This window comes from Hydra vulgaris, chromosome 02 (genome assembly GCF_038396675.1).
Source record: "Hydra vulgaris chromosome 02, alternate assembly HydraT2T_AEP".
Taxonomy (NCBI): domain Eukaryota; kingdom Metazoa; phylum Cnidaria; class Hydrozoa; order Anthoathecata; family Hydridae; genus Hydra; species Hydra vulgaris.
The window spans coordinates 10,551,800-10,579,507 of record NC_088921.1 but is presented as its reverse complement, the minus strand read 5'-3'; the positions used below and the strand labels follow the sequence as shown (position 1 = coordinate 10,579,507).

At 26.7% G+C, this 27,708-nt stretch overlaps 1 protein-coding gene across 1 annotated transcript; it reads right to left on the bottom strand.

The window, feature by feature from the left end:
• Nucleotides 1–27,708, bottom strand: LOC136075830 (uncharacterized). The gene is made up of 4 exons (XM_065789268.1): nt 27,687–27,708; nt 23,952–24,215; nt 4,522–4,569; nt 1–95 (listed from the first exon to the last, which is right to left on the bottom strand). The coding sequence occupies exons 1-4, from the start codon at nt 27,706–27,708 to the stop codon at nt 1–3; spliced, it is 429 nt and encodes a 142-aa protein (XP_065645340.1).

The window sequence follows — 27,708 nt, the reverse complement described above, 5'->3', positions numbered from 1 at the left end:
TTATATACCCTTTCTCATAATTATTGTTAATTTCAAACTATAATTACCTTTCTTAACACAAAACTTGTTATCAGTATCTGGTGGATTTGAAGGAACTAATAGAAAAAAAAAAGTTATGAATTCTAACTAACTTATTAAACATTAATAAAATTATTAATTCTGAAAAACTTTTCTTTTAAATTTATTTATTATTATAATTATCTTCTTATATAATTTATTCAAAAGGTTTTAATCCTGTTTAAAGGAAAAGTAAAGGAATCTCATACTCAAAGTATTGAGATTTCTTAACATTAAAAATACCTAATTACCAATTTTTGCCTTTTTAAAAGTTAAAAAAATTTGTTGTTGAAAAAAAACTGATAGAATAAGGTAAGGTGGGGTTATTTAGACATGTGGGTAACAAGGACATGTATTTGATTAAAGGTTTTTATTAATGTTTAAATTAATTTAACAAATGTTGAAGCCAGATGTTTATTTAAAAGATGTTAAATGAACAAATATAACTATTTTTATCCACATAATAGTAAGTGTAAACAACAACACAATACGGAGGGCATAAGTTAAACTTATTTCTAGTTTTATTGTTGTCGAAAAACTTTAGTCTGAAGATAAGTAAAACCATACATAATATCATTTTTACATGTGTTTTTATGATGTTGTTTCAAAATACTAAGCATTTTAAATTTTCTTGTTGCATTTTTATTTCAAATCTATATTTTAGTTTTGAGATAACATTGACAGAAATGCTTAAGTCATCCCATTGACAGAAATGCTTAAGCAAAAGTTAGCGGAATGTCTTACATCTGATGAATCTTTCACAGTTACATGAAATGGAATCAAACAAACTCTAAATTAAAATGTTCTTAAAAAAAAGAGAAATGTACCAAAACATCAAATGTCAACAGATCTAAAAACTGACACTTGCAAAAAGTTAAAATCCACACCAAACAATGTTGCTTAGTGTTGATAAGAACAAAACATCAAAACCTGCAAATGTAAAAAATTATCTTGTTGTTTCTGAAACTAAATCAAACAGTAAAAAATTTGTAACGAAGAAACCCAATAGTTACAGCACTGCAGGATTTTGTCGAAATTAGATATCAAGTCATATTATGTTGAACTTAATAGTTTAACAATTCTTGGAGAAGAAATTTTTAATCATAAATTAAATTTTTTATATTTTTTAAGTAGTGATTAGAACTGAAGCTAATTGATGTCTTTCAAAAAATAATACAACATTATACTTTCATTGCAGTTTTACAACATTTTAATGCTTTTCATTGCAGTTTTACAACATTTTAATGCATTTAAATGAAAATGTAGGTTGGTGATATATATTAAAAATGTTTTCTCTACTTTCTTTGTCAATATTTCAATGATAATCTTACCCCTTATGATCTATTAATAATATTAGTTAAGTGATTAAATTCTTCATCAGTTTCTGGCAGCATTATCATTGGTAAACACATAGAAATATTGCATACCAATTTTAGTCACAGCTGAAAATAATATATTTTCTAAAGATGTGTCAATGTTACCTCACACTTACCCTTTACCTTACACTTGAATTCTTGTATTCCAGTAGAACACATCTAGAATTAATTATAAAAATATTTTTTTAATTTAGAAACATATTTTTTAATCTAGTTATGAGTTAAATTTACCATAGAAGCTTGACAGGACAATGGTTTTAACTTTTGAAATAACTTTCAATTGATACCTTTTATTTGATTTGAATTCATAAAAAGAAGATAAAATATGATGTCATAAATGATTATATATGATGTTATAGTTGATATCATTTTGAAAAGAGATCTTTAAGTTGTCTATTTTTGAAATATATGTAGTTTAACATTATAAGTCTTTAAAATATATTTCTTTCTGTCTATAAGAACTAACTGATTTGATTTAAACTGATATTGGTCAGATTAGCTGACCCCAAGTTTAAAACCCAAGTTTATTTTCTCCCAACAACAAATATATATCATTAAAAATAATAGTAATCAAAATTCCTATTTTTGATTTATTTCTTCTGTTGGCTTGCGTTGTAGCATGATCTACCCTAAAACCAAAATCTTTGCAAAAAAGTTATAATGAACTAAACCCATTTGGTCCTTTGATGCCTCGCACTATTTTATTTTTTTGTACTTAGTAGTTGTAGTGTTTTCAGTAAATGGTTGAATTGTTCAACTCCTGTAAATATTCTGCATAGTTCTCCAAACTTAGATAGTGTCCAATGTCTCAACCATTTTTACAATCGTAAGTAGAATTGCAAACTCTTTTAACTCAAAAAATTGTCAAATAATTTATAATTAGTAGGCTGCATTCAACCTCCAATATTGCAATCCAGTATTTCACAACTTCATCTCTTAAATCCGCTGTGTCTTGAAAAACCTTTTTAATAAACTTCTCAAAGACTTTTAATATTAAAAGTTTTTTTTAAATCGTGAGAAAAATATATATATATATATATACTTGCTGAATTATATATGCATACACACACACACACACACACACACACACACACACACACACACACACACACACACACACACACACACACACACACACCAACATCCATAATTATTTGAATGGTTGTACTTTTTGAAATAAGATATCAAAGCTTTACTTACTATTGGGAGAGAAAATAAAGCAAAGTCTAACAGAATTATATGTTATCTTCCTATTTATTAGGTTTACAAAAAAATCAATATTAGGTCCCAATAGATTAGTTGATAATTTACTTGCTTTTTAATCACCTTTAGCGACAATAACAACATACATATTCTTGAACAATAACAACTAATCCAATTTGTCAAAGTCAATTGTATGCCACTTAATAATAAGTTTTTTCCACATCTTATGCATCATTAGACATTAGTTTTTGACATTACTTTTAATTCCTCCCATAAAAATCCAATTGGAGAGAGATTTTGTGATTAGGGAGGCTAAATCATTTTATTCAAAATTTGATTGTTTTCGAACTCAGTCAAATAACACATACAATTTTTTGAAAAAAATGTTTTAGATTTAAGTCGTTTTCTTCTGAATAAATAAATAGCTTCCCATTAACCTATCTTTCTGAAGGTGAAGCATGATATTTTAGGTGTACAAATAAACTAATGTCAGTACTTCCTCTATTTTTACAGTCACTAGTGGCATTCCAGCCAAAACAGCCTCACACATTAACATTAAATCCACCATGTTTTACAGTCAATCATGTTTTACAGTCAAATCATTCTATTTTATCATACATTAAACAATTTTTTTCTCCAGACAAACAATCTTATATTGAAACCAAAAATTTAAAACTTCGACACGTCGGTCCATTTTTACAATTATTAATGGTCCTTATTTTTTTTTTTTTTTTTTGCAGTTTTGCACACTTTAGCATATTTATTATTCTTATGATATTTATCAAAGCATTTTAATCAAAATACTTTTAAATTATCAAATACCCAGCTAATACTGGATGTACGTATAATGTATGTTCAGTTTATGTCCTGAAAATCCTAGACCTTCTTGAAACTAAATTTTTTTTTTTGATCAGCGTGGAACGTTCATAAGACGTCTGAATTATATTCAGAAGTGTGCCTTATTATAAAGAAATACAGATCAAACAAATATGTAAACTAAAATTAAAATCACGATTTATTTGTGTTGAGTTTTTTATTTACTCTAACCCTGTTGGAGTTACGGTAAAAAATATAAGTGTTAACTTTGTAAACAAGAAAAATGTTAAGAAAAAATGCCAGAACTTTTGAAAATTCACATTTCACAAATTAAAAATTGGAATGTGTTAGTACACTATACACAAACTAAACATCTTTACTTAAAACTTTAAATATGTCTGCACATAATTTTAACAACAAAAATTCAGTTTTTAATAAAACTTTTAATAAAACTTATTTTAAAACCAAGCTGCATCCATTGTTTATTTACAACATTCATGTTGTTGAAAAATTTCCTCTGATTGCAGATTTTTTTGCTCTCAAAAAATCGAAAATCTTTCTTAGTACATTGAAAACCAAGGATAACTTCAGTTATGCTTATCATGTATTTTCTTTTTTCTTATGAATTTTTAACAAGTTTTTTTTTTATATAGATTGTATTTTTAAAATTCTCTCCATATAATTTTATGTATATATATATATATTTTTTTTTGTTGATACAACCCCTTCTCTTAAAACTATAGCTCTGAAACACAAACTCAAGAAACTCAAAAAAGACCACTGCACAAATAATTATATTGAGCAAAGTATTACTAGTGATACGGTTGGGTCTTGGTCCAAATTTAAAAAAAAATCAAGGATAACATCTGGCATTACAACACTGTAATACAATTTATACTTACAACAAAAAACCGTTTAAATAACTTAAATCAGTCACTTTTTTTTACCTTTTTACATTTTAAACTTTAACTTTACTTTTAAAGCAAAAGAATATTAAAACTTTATAGCTACAAATCATACAAATTTTGGAATAAACTAAATGTAAAGTAATTGAAAGAAACATAATTACCTTTGTTGGCAGAAAATCTTGAAGTTATTTCTGGTGAACCTGGAGTTTCTAAATGATTTAATTTAAAAGTTTCAAAACAAATAATTTTTGTGAGCACAAAAGAACACAAAACTTACAAAAGAATAAAAGTAAAAAACAATGTTCTATTACAAGCAATAACAATCTTCTATTACAGGCAATAATAATCTTCTATTACAAGCAATAAAAACCTTCTATTACAAGCAATAACAATCTTCTATTACAAGCAATAACAACTTTCATTTAAAGAACATTAAAACTTTATTAACAAACCGACTTCAAAAAAGCTACGCTATTTTTTTAACAATATTTTGTAGTACCACTTATGACGTAGTGAAACTTTTTCAACAAATCAAATTTTTTTATTTATTCATAAGTAAATAATATTAATGTTAGTTTACTCCTAACACTTAAATATTCTATTTATAACATTGATGTTTATAAGATTTGATAAGGTTTTTTAAAGTTATACTTACTAATGTTACATAAAAATTAAGTCTTTACTTTGAACAAAATTGAAACCTACATAATCTAAATGCAAAGGAGGAAGCTAAATGTTTTAGATAAAGATAAAAATGATAAGTTCTGATTTTATTTAATGCTATTTTTTTCAAACGTAAGATACTGTCTCAAAGTAACAACCTGATAAAAATCAAACTAATACCAACATTCAGCATCATGTCACAGGTAGTGACACCAATCCTGATTTCAACCTAGGATTGAGAGTAGAATGTCATTGCCTACAATACAATAATTTCAAAAATAGATATGACTGTAGCAGATCTAAATTTAGAAAAACAACAATTCAGAAACTTCTTTGCAATCATTTTTAATTTTTACCTAACACAACCAAGTAAAAGTAAAACTGATCTACTATTAAAATGAACATCAGGTATTTTTTTTAGAAACAAAAATTTCAGAAAGAATTGTATATTGTAAATATTGTAAAGAATTGAAAACTCAGTTTTGCAAAAGTAACAGAAACAAAATTCTTAAAGCACAGGCATCAAAGAATAGAGTAACATGAAAGCAGAAATTATCTAAAAACATTCATAGTATGTTGTTTCTTTGAGAAAATAAAATTTTACCATAAAAGTTACTTACAATTTCATGAAAAAAAAAAGTGCTGGAGAGAGAGTAGTTAAAATTTTAAAATTAATCAGTAAATGTTTTAGCTATTGGTCAAAAAATGCTGCTGCTAATTAAACAATACAATTGATTATGGAAAAATCTCAGATACATTAATTATTTTGTCTAAATTTGACTCAATATTTATTTAGGAATACTTAACTTGTCTAAATTTGACTGAATAAATAATATATATAATAAAATAGATTGATGCACTATTGAATAAAATATATTGATGCACTTATAATGCATATAACTTGGTAAATAAAGGGAGAGAAAATTCGATTACTCTTATTACAAAAAAAAACATAAATGTATATTATTGCAATGAAAAATAATTTAAAGAAAACTATTTTAATAGAAATTGCATCCGATGGTATGTGCTTTATTAAATACAATAATTATAAGATGTCACATAAAAAGGTCATGAGTGACTGATATGCATTGCAAACTGCACATTTTCAACTGGTAAATGTATGTTTGAAGTATTTAAAGAGAAACTCAGTGAAAGTAAAAGTATTAAGAATTACACCAGTAATTTTGCCTATATCTGGTGCAACATATACTTGTTGCAACTTTTTTAAATAATACCACTTAAAGAACAACCTCTTTAATTTCTGCACATTGCAATAATTAGTACCATTGTAAAAATTAGTGATGAAACTCAATCTTTACTAAATAATTAAATATATTTACCTGGGGTAATAATAAGTTAATAATAGGGTAATAAAAAAAGTATTGAATCTACTATTGTAAAAAACCATCAGCAGTATTATTAAATAAACTCATTAATTATTTGATTTAAATTGTTAAACTTTGAGTGCTAGTATATTAGTATTTTACATAATAAAACATTATCTAACATCATCCTTAAAAATAATTGTGAAAAATGTTTACTATATCACATAAATCCCTTTTTATGAATAAATTGAAGAAAAGACGCGAAGGGTTAAACTTAGCTTATTAACACGTTCGCTGCCAAAAACGAGTATACTTGTAGTAAGTTGGCGTCATTTATTTTCCAACTACAAGTATACTCATAGTTAGCGGGACTTTGATATTTGCCAACTACGAGAATACGTAGTTATACTAACTTATTTCAAATAATATTTTTCATGACTGGCTTTGTCTATTCTCTTTTTTTTTTCTTTTTCTTAGCTTCACATTTGATTTTAAAAAATATTACATTCAAGTTTTTATTTTGAAAATCCAATGAAACCTAAATTAAATGCCGATAAAGACAGAAATAGCTTAAAACAGATAAAAGTAAAATATTGATAATGCTTTAATTTTATTTCATGAAAATTAAAGTGTAAACCTATTCTTTTGAATGATACATTCTGAAAGATTCGCCAATACATAACGGAGGTCTATTTTTACAAAAGGCACATTCATATTGTGTTTCTTTACTTTTTATTTTAGAGCTGACTCAACATGGTTTTGTTGGGAATTTTTTCTTTTCATTAGGTGGTATTGAAGACAAGTAGTGGAAGCTATTATTGGTGATTCGAGGCACAATTTCATTCAAACGTTCACCCAATAAATCCGTAACAATTAATTCTCTAAACTTAAGGAAATTTTTTTATCTAGTCTATATTTGCTGTATAGACAGTAAGCATTAAACAAAAAAGTATCAAAGAGATGAAGTGGTACCTTTTATACCATCTAATTGCCTTTCTTAGGCAATCACAATACGATACCATTTGTTCTGCCTTATCTACTCCTGACATACATTGATTGTAATCTTTAATAATATTGGGTTTCATTTTCTTCTCTCCTCTCCTGTTTTGCACTTTAATCATTTGCAACAAATGCAAGTTGCTAATCATTAGCATGTCTCTTTTGTCTTTCCATTTAGCAACCACTACACCCTCTCTGCTTCTGCTTATAATGTCTCCCTGTTTCAGTTTTGCTTTTGTACATTCTTTTGGATTTGACTTTTGGTCAGTTCTTAATGTATCACAAATGTATGTTTTTTGATTTATCACGTGCTTTGTTAACTCAAAGGAATCGTACAAGTTATCGGTGTACAGGTGATAAACTTTTCCCAGAAATTTTTCCATTAAGTCTAAAACAATAGCTCCCATTTGATCCAACAAATGTTTAGCAAGAGTTGTCTCGATAGAGTAGATTTTTAGTACAATACCATCTGATTTGCAAAGGTCATAGAACTTGATACCATACTTATGTCTTTTATTTTTCACATACTGCCTGAATACAAGATGTCCAAAGCATCATTGACTCATCGATTGATATATTTTTATTAGGACAGTAGATGTTGTCCATTGTATTAATTAAGTGATCGAGAAGTCCAATAGTTTTACACAAGCGTCCACTACCTGAATCTGCATTGTTAATAAAATGCCAAAACTGTAACATTAGTTGGAATGTATTTTGTGGCATTATTCTAGACAATAAGGGAACTCTATAGAGACTGTTCTTAGACCAATAGTGTTCTAAAGGTGGCATTTTGACACACCCCATATGAAGAAGAACTCCAAGAAACTGCCGCATATGTTCTGAATTTATTGATTTCCAATCTTTAAAATGTGAGCTTTGTCTGAGGGGACGCTGCTTATTTATTTCTTGCGTTGCGTAGCGATTAGTTTTAACTACCATAGTATTTATAAGCTCTTCTGTAACAAAAAGTCTAAAGAAATCTAATGGTTTCTTGCTCTCCATGTTTATCTTCAAACCAGGATTGGCAGTAAATTGAATTTGTTTTACAATATTCGGCTCATCTTTCCATTGGTTTTAATTTCTAGATGGATTTGTTTCAAAAGTTGTTTTGTCAGGCAAAATATTACTTATAAGATCTAACTGTTGAGCTTTGTTTTGATTTTGTCTATAAACAAGACCACCTGTTGTTCTAGCTCTTTTCGGCGGCATTAAAAAATCTTCTGCAGTGGCTGCTAGATGAACATCTGTAAACTGATTGCCATCACTTTCTTCAGTGTTATTATCTTCAGAACTTGATTCTGATACAGTCAAGCTCAAAGACGTAGTAGTATAAGAAAAAATGAATCCGATTCTTTAATATCATCATCTTCACTATCCTCACAATCTTCGATAATCATATGTGCTGATCCAATTGTGAAATATCTGTGTTGAGCTAATATGAGATAGATAAATTTATAAATTATCTATTTATAAAAAAAGAAATTACTTATCTATTAAACACATTAAGTATACTGTGTAAAAAAATTCAAAGTGCACACTAAAATGTTTTTTAATATATTAAAAAACATTTTGTAAACGTTGTGTAAATCAAATTTTTTCACATTTTTAATAACATGCAGCATAATGTAGTTATCAAATATATTTTAACTTCTAGTATAAAAAACACAAAAATTTAGAATTACGAAAACAAAATATAAATTACCTTTTTTACTCATGATAACTCCCAATGTGCATGTGCAAGAAAATTGAAACACTATTTATAATAATATTGCATCAAATAAGCTACATTACTATACCTTTTCAAGATGTTGAACTGAGAACTTAAAAGTCGTTATTAAGAAAAGTAAAATTCAATTGAGAAATACAACATGTAATTTAGAAGTCACAATATGTAATTAAGAAACACAAAATGTAATTAAGAAATTTTAAAATGTAATTGAGAAACCCAACATATAAATGAGAAATCGCAATATGTAATTGGAAAAACAAAAGTTCTAATTAAGAAATCGTAATATGGAAATGAGAATACATTATTTGTAATTGCAAATTCACAATGTAAGCTTAAAGGTCATTATAAAAAATCTTCTTGTACATGCATTTTAATAACTTAATAATATTAAATTTAGCATTTGTATGCACCAGCAATACAGTAATACAGTAATGGAATTGAAAGGTCATTGTGTTATTTGTCAATACACTATAAACAGAAAGTCTGTTATTAAATTGCATCCGTGCATTTATTTAACTAAATTTGTTTACATCCACTTTTGGAACAACCCGAACCACCTTGTCCAATTTGTAGACATAAATACATACAACCAAATAAGTTGAAAGAAAACATGTTTTATCTTCATCGAATGAGTTATTGAATGTGCTGAGTGAAATGACGACCCAATCATCACTTTGCGACTCTGGCGCAAATTTTAGGTGTCAAATATAAGACAGCATACAATTGGGTCCTTCGCGGAAATTTAAATTTCCTTGGAAGATATGGAGTTACTGCCAACCACAAATCCCTTTTTCATCACTTTTTTATTTTATTGATAATATATTGTAATTTATTGAAAACCAACCCATATGGCCACCTTGGCAAAATTAGGATCAAACTTAATAATACAAGGTAAACTAAAGCAACAAAATTAAAAATACTAACAACTTCTTTCTGATAATCTATATTATAAACATTTCTCAATTACAACTTTCATGTTCTAAATTACATCTTTCTTAATTAATTCTTTCATGTTCTAAATTACATCTTACGTTTTTCAATTACAACTTTCAAGTTCTCAATTACATCTTGAAAAGGTGTAGTCACCGCAATGAGTTATACTCATTACGGTGTTATGAGTAAACTCGTACTTCAGCACTGGAGAAAAAAATTTCTTTTCTATTGCCAAAGTACGAGTATAATCGTATTGCTTATTTTTTATCAGTTATATTCAGAATAAAAAATACTATAGAATTATTTTGGATTAAAAATATTTTATTTATTGAAATGTTGATAACTAGCCTTGGCAATGAGAATGAAACCGCGAAAAACAGCCTCGGCAAAAATTAATCATTGCTGACATTATGGCTCGGCAAAGAAACAAAGCATAGTTTAAAATAGCTCGGCAGCAAAAGTGTTAAGCAATTAAAATATTTTCACAATGATAAAAAATGATTTGAAAAATTTACTTTTTTAAAAAGTTTAAAAAAAAAATCTATCTTTGAAAAAATCAATTGTATCTATTATCAAATATTTTAAAAAAATTATGTGATTTAAATATATAAATTTATCTAACAAAGATCTCTAAAAAAAAAGAAATTGTCATTAGACTAATTAAAGTTTTGTTTTTTTAAATTAAAATTATAAGTTTTAAATACCTTTTATAATTAAATTATAAATGATATCTAAAAAAGAAAAAAAATTTCTTTTTTAGATATCTTTTATAATAACTTATTTTATAACAAGAAAAAAAAAAGAAATTGTTATTAGACTAATTAAAGTTTTTTCTTTTTTAATTATTTGTTTTTTTCAATTCCAAGTTATCAAAAAAAAAAGGTATTTAAAATAGGTGATTTTAACGCATGACAATTATTTTAAATGACGAAAAAATATAAATTTAAAAAATATAAATCCAATTCCTGGATTATTTATTGTTCAGTTAACATTAGAAAATACTTTTCAACAAAATATATTGTTTTAGGAAAAAAACTGTCGAGTGATTAAAATTATCCATTAACTTGTATCACATTGTCAATAATTATCCAAATGGTGATTTTACCATATATGCATTTTTAAAACTACCTCAATAAAATAAATTACTCCAAAACAAGTTCATTTTACTAGTTAAGAAAAAACATATTTTGTAAATGTATATCTTACAAAACATCTATTTTGTTTCAATTTTTTTTTTTTTAAATATTAAATAATTAAATTTACTTTTTTCAGTATAATTTAATATAAATTAATTTCTTTTTTTTCTCAACATTTGTATTATTTGTGTTATGTTTTTTTTTCATTATAATTTAAAATTGATGCTTCGCAAATAAATGATTTTTTACTTTTAAAAAGTTATTAGCAATCAAAAAATATTACTTGTTGCAAAGAAAAAAAATCAAGAAAATTACTGTACCAGCACTTTTTTTGTGTGACAGATTTAAGGTTTCAAGTATCATTTATTAAAAAATACATACTGTTGCGGTTTTATAAGGCATTAAGGCAAAAAAGGAAAACATACGCTTTATAAATATTTTTGATGCAAGTTATAACATGTTTACAAGGAATTTAATTTTTTGTAAAAAATGGAAAAAAAAGGAAGAAAAACCAAGAAAAAAAAACTAATTTTTTCTAATTTAAATAACTTTTTTAATCAAAATTCTTTCTTAATTATAAGAAAACTTCAATTTTTCTTTTTTCACTTTTTTTGATATCGCACAATCTGTTATTTATATAAAGCTAATGTAACTATTATAAAATATTACTTTTCTAAACTGTTATTTTTTTCAAAATAAAACTAATAAATATATAAGTGAAATCATTGCATAAGCTATATTGCTTTAAGCGTAAATTTAACCTAAAAAATTAATTAATAGAGTTATATCTATAAAAGAAATTGTAAAAAAAATAAACTCTTAATAAGATGTTGTTTAAAGTAGATAGTAATAATTAATGTTTTTTTATTTTTTTGATTAACTGAAAAAACATGTTATAAAACCATTATAATAAACAAACAAACAAAATTTAAAATATCAAAAATGGCACAAATATAAAAAAAATGTAACATATACTATTTTTTTGTCATTAATTTTTTTGTTATGTTTTTTTTATTTATTTTTTAAATTGGGTAATTATTTCTGTTATTGTTTGTTATGAGAAATAGCCTGAATAAGTATTATTATGATAAATAAAAAATTTTTTATTAAGTTTATTTTATGATTTTTTTTTTTGTACATGTCTATAACATCTATTTTGTTAACATTTTTGATGGAAAAATTAGGTTAATAAAAATAAAATTTTCTTTGTTATTTCTTAAGTTATTATATTTGTAAATAGCATAAATATCAAATGTAATTGTTATGCAAACTTTTTTACGTAATCGCCATTCAAACTTTGTAAGTGGTTTTTATAATGCTAATTACTTCTTATATGTTACGCTTTCTTTAAATATTAAAAAATCATAAAACTGCTTATGTAAAATGGCTTACAGCTTAATTAAATGGCGTGCCAGTTTATGCTTTAAAACAAGGCCTGCATATGAATATATGGTAAAATACCACACAAATAGGTCTCTTTAGAAAATCCTGCATGGATTTTTAGAAGCCGCTCTACTGCTTATTATTGACAATTTTCACGTAGTAGAAAAACAATTTTATTAACAAACAAACATTTATGCCATGAAAAAGATGAAATGGGTAAAAAATGAAAAAAGATAAATTGTGTCAATCATTCATGAACATTTTGGTGAAACATTGTGTCTACAATGTTCACTGTCTTCTGCATATCACTAATGAAGTTGAATATTTTAAAAGTAGTTTGGACTAGATTTCTTGCTTCTAGTTAGAACTTTTTGCAATTAGTTGCAATTGTAGAGCAAGATTATTGACAAAAACTACATTTAAAAAAATTTTTTTTTTATGACAAAAAAAAAATTGTAAATTAAATTTTTTAGTATGTAAAAAAAACTATACTAAGTGACCAATTACTTTGTGATGTCTAAACAAAAAATTATTTAAAATTCACAATTAACATCTGAAAAGACCAAAAAAACCCTCTCATGGAATGCATATTATATAGAGCTACAAATAAATAAATTTAGAGATCTTGTAAAACCTTTTAATTTTGTCTTAGAACAAATATTTGTGATTTTAATAGCCAGCATAATAATAATAATAATAACCTACTAAATCCTAATAACCTAATAAATCTGAAAAGCAATTAATAGCTTCTATTTGCTTAGAAACATTCCTATTATTAATAATATTAAAGAGATAAAAAATATTGAAAATCTTTAATTACATTTGCATTATGTTTAACTTCTTTATCTAATCTATTTAGAGAATTTAAATCTAAAGAAGTTATAGTCAATATCTAAAGTTTATGCAATTTCAAATTTTTGTTGAAATTGTAATAACTTCCTAGACTAATCCATGGATGGACTTTTTACTTTAATTTCTCCTATAAGTGTGTCTGTGTTATTCGCTTTATGTTTAACTTCATTATATAATTTATTAAAGGAATCTCAGGTCGTGTGACGAAGCAGGAGCAATTGCTCCGCACAAGTGAAACTTGCCCATAAATGGTTTTTAGGGCGCAACAAATAGCGCTCGCTAATTTCGTTAAAAATTAAAAAGTAAAAAATTATGCTTGTCTGAAGAACCTGCAAGGGAGAAAATTATAAGTTGTACCCTGGTGAAGTCGAACCATTTCCTAACTCGCACAGTTTTTTTAGGTCCATTTGACAAAAAAAACTTCACTTAACTACTTTGAATTGCATAAAAGTCTATGAGATAAAATATCAAAACTTGCCACATTTCAATAAAAATTCCAAAATTTGAATGCTTAATAATTAAATATCTAGTGCAATACTTTATTTATAATAATTTATTAAACTATAACTTCATTAATAGCTTCGATTTTGTACAGGTTCGATAACGTTTTATTTATTAATAAATTTTACATTTAAAATTTAAAAACATAAAATAAAATTCAAAATGCTAGAATATCAAATACTTTTGTGTCTTATATAATTTAACAAACTAAATATTTTAACTGATATCTTCAAATCAGTCAAGCTTATAATAAAGTCTATTTATTAAAAAAGTTGAAGTTAAAACAGAAAAATTCAAATTATAAATCTTTACAGAGTTCGAGTTAATCATATTATACTGTTTATTAATATTCTTTATATGTATTGTTTATTGAAACTTTAGGAAGCGTGCTCACAAACAACAAAAGAAAAAATGTAACATCATTAGTTTCACGCCTTCATGATCTGGTTTTTATTGGTGTAACAATTTTTAGTATATTTGTAGAAATACAAATATACGTCATCATATTTGTATAAAAGTTATTTATATACATTATATTTGTAAGAGTGTGTATACGTATATATATATATATATATTTTTTTTTTTTACAAATATAATGTATAAATTACTTTCTGTTTTTTTTTGAAATTTATGTTATTAAATTATAAATTGATAGAATTTTGAAAAGTTTTAAACTGCAAATTCGGAAAATCGGACAAGAAAACTAAGTTTATAAAATCATGTGTTAAACCTTTTTAATGACAGAGTTACTTAATTATAAGTAATAACTTTATTATTAAGTTAAATACAAAACTATAAATATTTTTTTTAATAACAGATGGATACTTTTTTAATAACAGTTTAAATGTAAAAACTTGATTTTAAATAAATTTAAATTTTCAAGAAAAACTACAAAATAATTAAAACTACATGATATTTCGTTGTTATTATTTATTATTAACACCGCATTAAAATATTTCTTCCGGTAGATAGACTAATTTAATAACGAAAAAACCAAAGCTTTTTTATCTGATTACCCCGGACTTCACATGAAAGAAAATTTAATCAAAAAGTGTCCTACCCTTTTCCATCCTAGTCTTACAAAAGTATTCTCCAGAATACTTTTTACTGGAAGAGAATGATGATTATGATGATGCTTATAGAGTAAGATAGCAATTAGCAGACATCTCGAAAAATTGCAAATTAAACAAATCAGGAAAACAACATCATAGGGAGTGAATTCCAAAGAACTATTAACTAATTACTTATTAATAATATTTAATAAGTATTGGATTATATAACTTATATTTGTTATTTATCTTTGAAAAGCTTCAAATATACCTTTAAAAAGCTATTAATAGTATTTGTATTTTTGTTATTATAATATAATATGTATAATATAATATGCAATGTCTTTTTGTCATCGTATTAGTAGATATTTAAATCTTCTATTATTCTTTTTTTAAACTTTCTTTTGAAGTCATTAAACGGAATGCGGCAGTCATGATCATTTAATAAATACATAGATTTCATTTATTAAATACATAGAAGGGCTGTTAAAAAAAAAAGTACCTTAGTTTTATTTCTTTGGAGTACATAAAAATTGTAGCATATTTATAAATACAAAATTTCTTATTAATCTAATTATTACTACTAATTATTACTTATTACTGTTTGAGGAAAAAACTAGACTAACAAGAATTTTAAGAGCACTTAGAAACAGTCACAGTAAAAGGATGAGACTTGATTGAATGACGAGTAACACAAGAAAGTATTTTACTATATGGAACAAGAGACACTAGCTCTTAAGAGTAGTGCCTAATATAGTATTTATAAAAAAGAGAAAGAGAAGCAACATTAGGGCAATGTGATAATGGTTGGATGTTGGCTGCAAGAACAGGCCCAACTATTTTTACAATGCATTTTTGCACCTTGTCTAAAAGAGAATGGGCATCATTGGAAGATCCTCCCTCGATATGGCAACAGTATTCCATACAAGAATAGATTTAAGATTTATAGAGAAAAAGAAAAGAATCCGGAATAAGTATGTGGCAAGCACAATAAAGAGATACAACCTAAGCAGATGCTAGTTTTGCAAACAATTTGATATATGGTTTCCAAAAAATACGAAGTAGAGTAAATAACTTATCAAGTACAAGACCTACATTATTGCAAAAACAATTAATTGAAATTTTTTTTATGTGAGTTAAAATTCACCAGCCACTGAGAGTCCCATGTTGTAGCAGAAGTGAGTTCCTTCTTACGTTCAAATACCCTCTCCTTAGTGATCAGAGTGTGTTGGCTTTTTATTAAGACAAGAATAAATGGTTGTATCATCAGCGAACAATGCCACCTTAGATGTGAGAATTTCTGGGAGGTCATTAATCTAAATTAAAGAGTATAAGGCCAAGAACTGAACCTTAAAGAATCCATGAAATTACAAGATATGAAGACGAGTACATCGAGGACAACTTTTATACTATGATTGGTAAGAAAGGTTTTATTATACCTAAAGATGTTACCTGATACCTGACCGTAAGAAGAAAGCTTATGTATGCCAAACTTTATCAAAGCTTGGGAATTGTCAAAAGTGATCCTTAACCACTCCACATCTATCTAATGCACGATAAAACCTATTGAGAGATGATTATTGAGAGATTAAGTGTTTGTTAATTAAAAACTCAAAAACTTTTCTTATGATAGGAAGAAGACTAATGGGACAGTAGTTAGACAAGTCAGATCACTCTCCAAAATTTATGAAAATAAGGATAACAGATGCCATTTTCCAGCAGGCTGGAAAACAAGACTCTGATAAGCACATAACTGGCTTGTGGTCCAGACAATATATCTATTATAGACTCTGCAAGACTAACAGGTATGTTGTCTGGACCACAAGCTGTAGAAGAGTCTAAGCATGAAATCAAGATACAGACGCTGAAGTGATACGAATGTCAAGCAATTTATCAGCCTGTTTATTGACTATATCAGGTAGAACCCGACTAGTGAAATCAATAAATAATATTGATGAGAAGTTCTTAGCAAACAAATCAACTTTATCTTTGGGGGAGATGACAAAATCTAAACCATTCAAGAGTGGTGAAATAACAGATTTGCCCTTATTACAAATATGGGTAAAGAAAGTGGGCTTTGGTGTTAGACAAAAACATTTTACAATGGTTTTTAGCAATAGCAAACAGAACTCTGTTTTCTGGAGAGCAGTTTTGCTGATAAATATTAAAGTAATGGTTACAATTGGAAATTGCAGCAGCACAAAGAGAGGAGAAGAGTGGGGCTTAATTTGGAATCGTCAAGAGGAAATAAAAAATTCCATGCCAACCTGAATCCAAGAAACAATGTAAGCAGGAAGACGACAGATTTCTACCTATCACAAAGAAAATCACGGAAAGAGTCTCAGTCTGCTTTAAGGAATGAGGTAGAATGATGTGGGGATTCTGATGATCATATCAAACCATGATCAGAAGCATCTAAGGGTGAATGTGGAGAGACTGAGCACTGACTAGGATCAGAAACAAGAATAAGTTGAGTAGAGAAGGTAAATGATTCGGATTGCCTGGAAAATGAGTTGGAAAGTTGACTATTTGTGTTAGAGATTAAGAAAGGCAAAAGTTGTGGGCCTTAACAACTGCAGAGTCACTGACACTAGAGTCAAGTCATTCAGTGTGAAGCATTAAAGTCAGCAACAACAACAATAATGGCTAAAGAAAAATGAGAAAGAGTTTGGTCAGTTTGATCAGTAATAATATTGAAAAGAGTGCAGCCTTGAGATAAAGGAGAGCAATATATAGAACAAAGAAAAAGCTGATAGAGTGAAGTGATGGTAAGTGAAAACAAATAAAAGAATAGTCTGTGGACTTAAACCTACTTTTCCAACAAATGGGTGAACCATACAAATACAGATGCCCAGGCCAAACTTGTGACTATTGGAATCTTTACAAATTAAATGAAGATAACCATCAACACTAAGATCACAAAATAAGACACCTGAACTTAAATTAGTCTTTTGAAGTGTAAATAGGTCTGTTGAACTTTGCAAGAGATAAGCCTTAACAAAAGAAAAGTTACTTAAAACAAGGAATATTAGTGAATGAGGTGATGATGATGAGAAAGTTTAGAGAAGGTGATGTTGATGGTTTTTTATGTTTTATAGTTTTAGATACTTTTGTCATTTTTAAGTTTGTTAAAGAACTTGACTCAAAGTAAAGATGTAAAGATACTATCAGTATCTTTACATCTTTACTTTGAGAAAAAAAATTCATTGCAACTTAATTTTAAGTTGGAATGAATTTTTTTTTATTTGAGCTTGTATAGCAAATATCATCAAAAGATGATATTGTGTCAAAACAATTTTGTTTTGGCTGAACTGACATGGAATTATCAGTATAACATGAAATAAAAATTTTCAATATGTTTATAATATACCTTTGTTTTACCAAGTATATGAAAATAATTCAAACATAACTTGATTTCTAACTCAGCAACATTAAAAAATTATTTTAATTTATATTTATTAAACAGATTTTATACATTTTGTTAAACATGACATCTCTAAAGATGTAATGTTTAATATTATCTAAACTTATAGTTGTTGTATTTAAGCCATTAATTGTAGTAACAATTTGTTCATAATAAGCAAAATGAAGCATACTGTAGAGAATCTTTTTATTTTAGTACACAACTTTTATTTGTAACGAAACCACATTGATTTTCATTGATTAACTTAATTTATGCTAAACATTTCATCATTTTATCTTTCATTATCTTTGCTGACTTAAAAATATTGTACTTATAGATTTGGTTTATAACCTTGACTGTTTAATGAAAAATTTTATATTTGCAATTAGTGTAAATAATTGCATTATATGTAAACTATAATTAGTGTAAATAATTGCATTATATATAAACTATTATTGTGTTGTATCAAAAGGAATGTTGTGGGTGTGTCATATATTATATTGTATATAACATTTATAATGTTTATTATATCCTCAGGGTATTTGCAAATGTATATATATTGAGTAAAGATATTCAGGAAGACAGTGAGAAAAAAAAAAAAAAAAAAAAAGATTTATTATTACAAGCTATTTCGGCAATGAGGAATGTGATAAAGTTTGGAGATTTGGTGTCGCAGTACGATAGTTTAGGTGAATTTTCACAATGGATACAGAAATTGGTACTGGTAGCAAAACTTCAAAAAGTTGACAAGCATGTGGTGCTCCCCTTATTTCTTTCTGGCGAGGCATTTGCTGTTTATCAAGGTCAAAAATCTAAAACTGCCAACTTTCTGCGTATATGTCAATGTAAGAAAAATAAAAACATTGTTGGATACTGGATACTCCAAATCAATTTTAAGTTGGGATATTGTAAACGTAAAAAATGTCAAACACGCAAGAGAAAAGGTTGTTATGATGAATGGAAACTCAATTGAAGTAAAACACCAGATTGATGTTAGCATTTTATAAATAATACCACCATCGATTTGGAATGCCTGGTTGCCAACATAATTCCCGAATATCAAATGCTACTTGGTATGGACGCAATACGACTGATTGGAGGTGTCCAAGTCGGGAGAGACAGCGAAACCATAAACTTCAATGTGGAACAACTATCAGTGCTACTGCAGTCTCTCAAAAAAAAACGAATGAAATATCCTCGCCTACTATTCAAAAGCTGATTGATAAAGGGTTTGTAGCAGAATTTAAAAATGGCAGTTGGAGCGTGTCTTGGAAATGGCTGATGGAACCACCAACTTTAACAAACAAAATTCCTAACTATCATATCTTTGAGGACATTAAAAGTGAGTACGCAATGCAAATAAATGAATGGACAGCACAGGTTATATTAAAGATATTAAAGAATATTGGTGGTTATTTTAAATAACTTTTACAGTATGGAAACTTGAAATTTTGATTCAAAAAATATACTGGGCCTCATTCAAAATCACGCATGTCTTTAAGAACAATTTTACAAATAATGGAACTCTTAAAGATGTGCATGAATGAAAATCACATCCTTAAGGAAATTTCATATGCTTATGTTAGAAAAAAAATTTATTTGTTTACACAAAAAAAGAAAAAGAGAAACAATACTCAATGCAGTTGTTATAAGAACTGACTACACAATAGGGTGTTTCATATTTTATCAATTTTTGAAATTGAACTCGCGAATCAATTTATAAATTGACCATTTTTATGAAAATAAGTTTGAGCATAAAAAAAAAGTTATTATATTTAGGGTCCTCGCCAGTTTGATTTTGGGCCAAAAATGTTGGGTGTTTTAAACGCCTGGCAAGAACCTTAAAATTTATCTTAATTTTTTATTCTTTTAAATATTAGATGTTGGATTAAATACTTTTCACATAAAAGGAGCATGTTGAAAAATTAAGAAATAAGTCTACAGAATCTTCCGAAATTGGTGAAAAATCCAAATTTTTCTTTACAAAAATCTATTTTATAACTTGTTGGCATATGAAAAATGTTTTTGATTTCCTAATAAACTATTTTCAGACGCTGAAAAAACAATCACCTGGATAGTTTTTATAATGGTGTCAAAATTTTTTTTTATCCTTGGAGGTAACCTGACCCTTACGCTAACCTTAATAGCCTAATAATAATTTATTTTAGTTCTTTTTAAGATAAAAAGTCCTAATGAACTTATTAAGACTTTTTATCTTAAAAAACATGGTTAAAAATGGTATTGTTGTTAGTTATGTTGTCTCAAGATCAAGAATATGTAGATCTTTAACTTTAAATGATTCTCGTGGTTGTTGCATAGTTGCTTTTTGTTGTTTTTGTAAAAAAGTAAAAAAAAAGAATGAAATGTTTAAGTATTATTAAATAAAAAATTTATATTTACAATTCAATTCTTCATCATTAAATAAACGTTTAAAAACTTTATTAAAAACTACATTTATAAACTCATTTAAAAACAATATTACTTATTTCGCAATTGCTTCATATGCTGATTGCAAATCTTTATAAGTCTTGTGAAGGCTTTCTCTCCTTTGATGAATAGCAAGTAGTAACTCCTGACATTGTGAACATCGTTTACAAAGTCTGATACAACTTTAATAGATCTTTTAGAAACGTTGTTAAGCACTGCAAAGTTGGAGACAAATTGGGAAAAAATCTCAAACTGGTCAACATACTCCCTTTGTGGTGCCGTCATCAAGGTACCATAAATGTGATTCAATTGAAACCATTGTGGCATCAATTCCATTTAAAAATATTTCAGAATTCTGAGCATATTGTTTTCCGTATTCTCTATATTTTGTCATTTGCCAATAGTCTTTTATATCTTGGTAAAGCGCATCCTAAGGTAAAGAAGTTTTTAAAAACTAGACAAAATAAAAGATAGAGATTAAGCTCGGCCATAGACTGCACTTTTTTTTTTTGATTATCTGTCAATTCATAAGAAAGTTGCGAACTCATTATCTGAATCTTGATATAATAAATAGCTTTGGACATAAAAAGGGCATGCGACACACACCCTGGAGCTTGAATTTGAAAAACTCCTTCAGGGCATAAGTACATAAAATTCACTTTCAATAGCTCTTTGTAATTTCCTGTGGGGATAATGTTTTCTTTAAGAGCCATCTCGCAAAATTTTACAGCATTGAATCTATGGATTTCTAAGAAAAATCATATTTTACAAACTTTGAGCCAATGCTACTTTTAATGTCATTTCAGTTTAATTGGAACCATTTGAACATTAAGTTTTCTGGAGATTTAGTTTTTCCACTGCCCTGTTTTTCACAGAAGTGTTTTAGATGTTATTCATAAACATGCCTCCTCCAAGCCAGCTTGAGTACAATTGGATTTTGTTTATAACTAAATCTGAAATTTGTATCAGAAAGTCTACCTGTATTTGTAGCAATTGTATTAAAACATAAACCTTTTACGTCATCACATATTCCATAAACATCAAGTACTTTAACTAAAGTATCACATTGAGCTTGTCCAGTATCACGATCAATAGCTGGAATACCAAGAAGCTCCATTTTACCATCAATAATTATTGAGACTGCAAATCAATCTCTTTTTGATTTTTACTTTCGGGGATATCTTTGATAATTTTTCATCAAAATGTACTATGATGGGGAAAAGAGCTTAACCGGTAGTAACTTTAACATTTTTCTTATATTGCTTAGCATTTTCCCAAAGAGAAATTTTTGAGTTCACCAAATAGTTGAATGGGACAATGAAAATCCAGCCACATTTCCATCTGAACTTACAATTAATTCATACATACATGCATTAGATCTCTTGATGAAATATTTTTTGATACTGATGTCGTGGGAATATCTTTTTATTGTTCAATAATAAGAAATTTTATTTAATCAATAATTTATCAGACCATCTTATTTTATTATATTCTTTAGCTATAAACCCATACATAAAATAAAACAATTTTAAAAAATAATTAATTAGAGTGGTATTAAAAAAGAAACCTTAATTATCTACTACCTTAATTATAAAACTTATCTTATAGATTTATCCGTAATTAATCCATCTTTATAACCTCTTTCTAACCAAGGTTTTTTTACTGCAAAAAGAATACAGTTGTCAGGGCAACTGACAAGATTTGGTCTTGCACTTTGCAAATTTATTGGGCCCATCAGAACAACAAATAAACTTTTTGAACCAAGCTAACTTGTTTCTAGATCTTTTAAACTGAAAGTTAAAAAATAATTTTGTATTTGTTGCAAAAGTTATTTGAGTTTTCTATCAGCTTTTCTTTAGGTTAATTTCAGGTTGTCTTTGTTTAAGCATTGGAAAGTAGTTTTCAAATTTTAAATTGTTGTTTAAGTACTTTGGGTAATACATTTTTTAATAATATTTTCCAATCAAATTTCCGCATTTTAAATTTATAGTGCTCTAATGCTTATCAAGTAGGGACCATTAAGGTTAGTGTCCAAAGAAGGTTACTCCATGGATCAAATAAGTTTTTTTTAGACTTGATTTGACACTATTTTTAAAAACTATCCAGTTTATAGTTTTTTCCATGTCTGGAAACAGTTTATTAAAAAATCAAAAACTTTTTTATACGCCAACGAGTAATAAAATAGGTTTTTGTGAAGGAAAGTTTAGATTTTTCACCAATTTCAGAAGATTCTATAGATTAATTTTTTAATTTTTTCAACATGCTCTATTTATGTGAATAATATTCAATCCAACTTCTCATATTTAAAAGAATAAAAAATTTTTTAGGATAGATTTTAAGGTCCCTTCCAGGCGTTTAAAACACCCAACATTTTTGGCCAAAAACCGAACTGGCAAAGATTCTAAAAATTATAACTTTTTTTTTTTTAATGCTCAAATTTATTTTCATATAAATTGTCAGTTTATAAATTGATTCGCGAGTTCAATTTCAAAAATTGATAAAATATGAAACACCCTACTACAAAAATCATCTGTGCAACACATAATTGTTACATATTTTGCATACTGTATGTTTGGATTTTCATGTAAGTATTGATTATAATTAAGAGTGGTTGTATTTTTTTGGCCAAAATAAAAAAAGCAGCGATTATTTTTTAATAAACAATATATACAGCGATATAATTTTAAAAAATGATGTTTGGAAAAATAATTTTTGCTTTTACAAATAACAAATAATAAATATTTAATAAATAAAGTAATTAAATTAACATCATTTTTTTATTTGTTACTTGCTAATTTTTTTAAAATAAAAAATCGTTTGTCGTTGCAAAGCCGCAATTTGAAATTCAAGAAATAATTATTTAAAAATTCAAAAATTAAACACACTTTAATTCATTTATGCAAATGTCGAGAAAAGAAAGAAATTTGTTAATATCAAACATTTTTAAGAATGTATTATTAAATTTATTTAATATTAAAAAAAAAATTTTAAAAAATAAACATTACTTAATAATACAAAAAAAATTAACTAACATTTAACTTGTTTTGCGGTAACTATTATTATTGCAATAATTTGAGCACGATCAAGTTTTTAAAACAAAACATAATATATGTGGTCAGGCAAGACGTGCAACTGCATGCACCTCCTGTAAAAACCAGATATAAAAAATATAATACTATTATAAAACTTACTAGAAAAATGATTTGCCAGGTCATTCCTTCTGATTTTTTTAAGTACCTCAACAAAATCATCATAGTTATCAATCTCTAGAAGCATACACTGTTCTAAAGTTTGAATTAATTCAATAGGAGTTTTAATTCTTTCAAGATGACCATAGCCAATTTGTTGTGAATAATAAAACTTAATTGCTTCAACATCTTTATCCAACAGATTATCTGCAATCCTTAGCAAAATATCTTTATGTTTCTTATTATCCATTTCTTTGAAATGATAATCTAAAATTTATAAAACATTTTAAACATTTTCACATTTCATAATATAAGAATATTATAAATAACATAATAACATAATAACAACTAATTAGTTAACTAATTATGTAATAATATTATTATTAACATAATGACATAACTGTTGCATAATATAAATAATATATTGTATACTAATATAATACCAGTTTCCTAACATAATAAATATATTTACTAATACCAGGGACAAACCCAGACCAATTTTAGAAACCTCTGGAGCAGTATGGGCGCCCAAAAAAAAGCGCTCAATTTTTTTTATTTTTTAATTTTTTTTTTGCTTTTTTATGGAAAATAGAAAAAAAAATTTCAGTTTTTAAAGCAGTAGGATATAAATAATTTTCAGTTTATTTTAGCTATCTCATTTTTTCTTCAGGAAATAAAATAAATTAAAGAGAAATTGCTTTTTTATGTAACTACATAACTGTCCTTCAGTTACTAACCAAATGTTAGTTTAAAAAAATGAATGTTGTTACAAAACTTTATTTTAAAAACTTGTTGCAAAACTTTATAACAATGGAATGTATAAAAAATTAGCTTTTTCTAAAGATAGAGCTAAAGATAGAACCATTTTGAAATATCCATTCAGAGTAAAGTTAACTTTTAAATTTTGGAAATTAAGAGTAAACTGCTTTTGATAATAATTAAACATAAGTAAAAAATTTCAGTCCTAATAACTATTGCGCAAATTTAATTTTTGAATGAATAAACTTTGGATCTTTAGCTTGCTTTTTTAGTTTACGTGAGAAAAACGAAAAAACAAAATGTAAACTTTTTAAGAAAGTTTTATTTCGATATTCTTTTTGACTTTTAAAATAATAAAAATAACAATTACAATAACTTAATAAAAGTTTTATTAAGATCTGTTTAAAATAACCCATAGTAAATGTTATTTATTTATTAAACATAATTTTTCAAATTATACTTAATGATTAAAAAAATATATACTTTTAATATATTAGGGGAAGGTTGCGTAAGATGAGCAGGTTTCTAAGATGGTATAACCTCTTTTATGGGTAGGCTGAAAATTTTTTCGCAAACTTTTATGGCTAAGGATATTCGAACAAGTTTGACGGTGTTATTCATTTTAATTTCTTGGTTGTATAGTTAATATTCTTTGATTTACTGTTACTTTGTTTTACTGTTAAAAAAATTTACCACCCCTATTATAATTTTTTATTATTTAATATTTTGTAATTACATCAGAACAAAATAAGATCAAAAATTTATTACATCCTCAATATTTTATGCTTATCTACTGCTAATTCCATGGATTATATGAGATAAAACATAAGCTGTTGTCATGCTATTTAAATTATGATAGTACTTGGTGAAGTTGCTTAAGATGATAAGATTTTAAACACTCAAGATGAGATGCAGCTTTTTATTAAGAAAAGAGCATTTTTCTAAAGTTATTCTCCACAGAGCTTTATTTTGGTATTTCAAGAGCGAAAGTTTTTTCAAAAAATAGAATCGTTCACTTTTTTAGAGATATTCAAGATTTATTATTGTATTTTTTTTATGGTTGAGATAATTACCTATTTACCATAAAATGTCAGTTTAAGGTTTTTTTTAACTTTAAAGACAGGAAAAACTTTCTTTTTTAAATAATTATTTGATATACTGCCTGCCCAAACCAAACCCTCAGTCAATGTAGAAGCAGTTCGCTGTGAGTCAGGCTGTTTGTAAGTCAATGTAGCAGCACTCTGTTGCGAGTCAGGCTATAAGATAATCAATGTAGCAACACTCCTCGCATGTTTTACAGTTAAAAAATATAAACATTCAGAATGTTTTTACAATTTGTCTTATAATTTGAGGTTTTGTGGTTCCTGCAATTAAATTTATATTTTTTGACATAATCTAACCTTAATTTTGTCAGCTTTAAAACGACAAACAAGCGAAGAGCTATTTTTTACCACAAACACGTTTTCTTAGCAGTAAAGTATAGAAATATATAAATATATTTTTATATCTATATACATATATACAGGGCTCATTTTAACGGTCAGACATCGCTGCCCCAGACTGTTTTTGAGATCTGAATTATGGGGGCAACCAACCATTGTTCATTTTCACCGAAAATGACAACAGTGGTTTGTTACCCTCCTCTAGCAGGTCTCAAGAATGGTCCGAGCGGCAGTGATGTTCGATCATTAAATTGAGCTTTGTATATATATACAACCCTTGGAATTAAGAAAATTTAGTTCAGCAATAATTTGCCAACCTCAATCTTTTAGAAGTTGGCATTAAGTCGGAAAAATAAATTAATACAAAGGTCTTACCATAAAAACATCTTTTAAATCGATAGTTAGGTTGACGTTGCAGAATGCCGACCCTAATATCAAGGGTTGTATATATATATATATATATATATATATATATATATATATATATATATATATATATATATATATATATATATATATATATATATATATATATATATATATATATATATATATATATATATATATATATATATATATATATATATATATATATATATATATATATGAGTTAAATCATTATATTTCAACCAATCACCTGTGGGTCACCATCTCTGATTATCCTGATTTTTACATATTGTTATGTGCATTATGTAGATAGGTTAAATTTGAAATTTCAGACTTCCAAGTACAACGGTTCAGAAATTATAGCCTTAGAAACATGACACAGTGGCCCCCCTTGATTTACAAATGGTCAAAACAGACTTATTCAGAGCTGTATAACTTTTTTCTCACTTTCAACAAGTGTCTCATTTTATCTAGAACTAATTTCTGGATCGTTCTCTCTACAAAAAAGTGGTTTTTATTAACTTGTTTGAAATTAGAAAAAAATTATGACCTTCTAAACTTTGGAAAAAATCCTAAAATTGCTAAAATATGCCAAAAAGAAACTAACTGTAGCATTATTCTATTTATCCACAAGTCTTTACAGATAAGTATTTTGATTAGCTACTACTGTCTGCAATAAATGGGCAAAATATAGGCAGCTTGTTGCAGTTTAGAGCTTAAATATATCTAAAAGCAAAATGTCCTCTTGCCTAAAAAGTCCAACTTTCAGCCATTTTGAGATGCTTGTAAATTTTTCTTATTCTTAAATTTTTTATTTATTCGTAGTTTTATCTTTTACTGTAATATTGTTTGGGGTAGTACTAATTATAGTAAATTAAAAAAACTTTATAGTAAGAAAAAACACGCATGCAGGATTGTATTTGGTGCGCACAGAACTTTTCCTTGCAAACCTTTTTTAAGGAAACTTGGTGCCCTAAGTATCTACAAACTTAATATACACCAAGTTCTACAATTCATGTTAAAAATAAAACATGGTCTTTCTTCTATTGTATTTCAGTCTTACTTTAATGAAATCTCGCACAAGTATCCCACTAAATTTTCAATTAACAACTTTATAGTACCAAAAACTAATTTAAAACTAAGTTCTTACCAAATCCAATACCATGGACCAT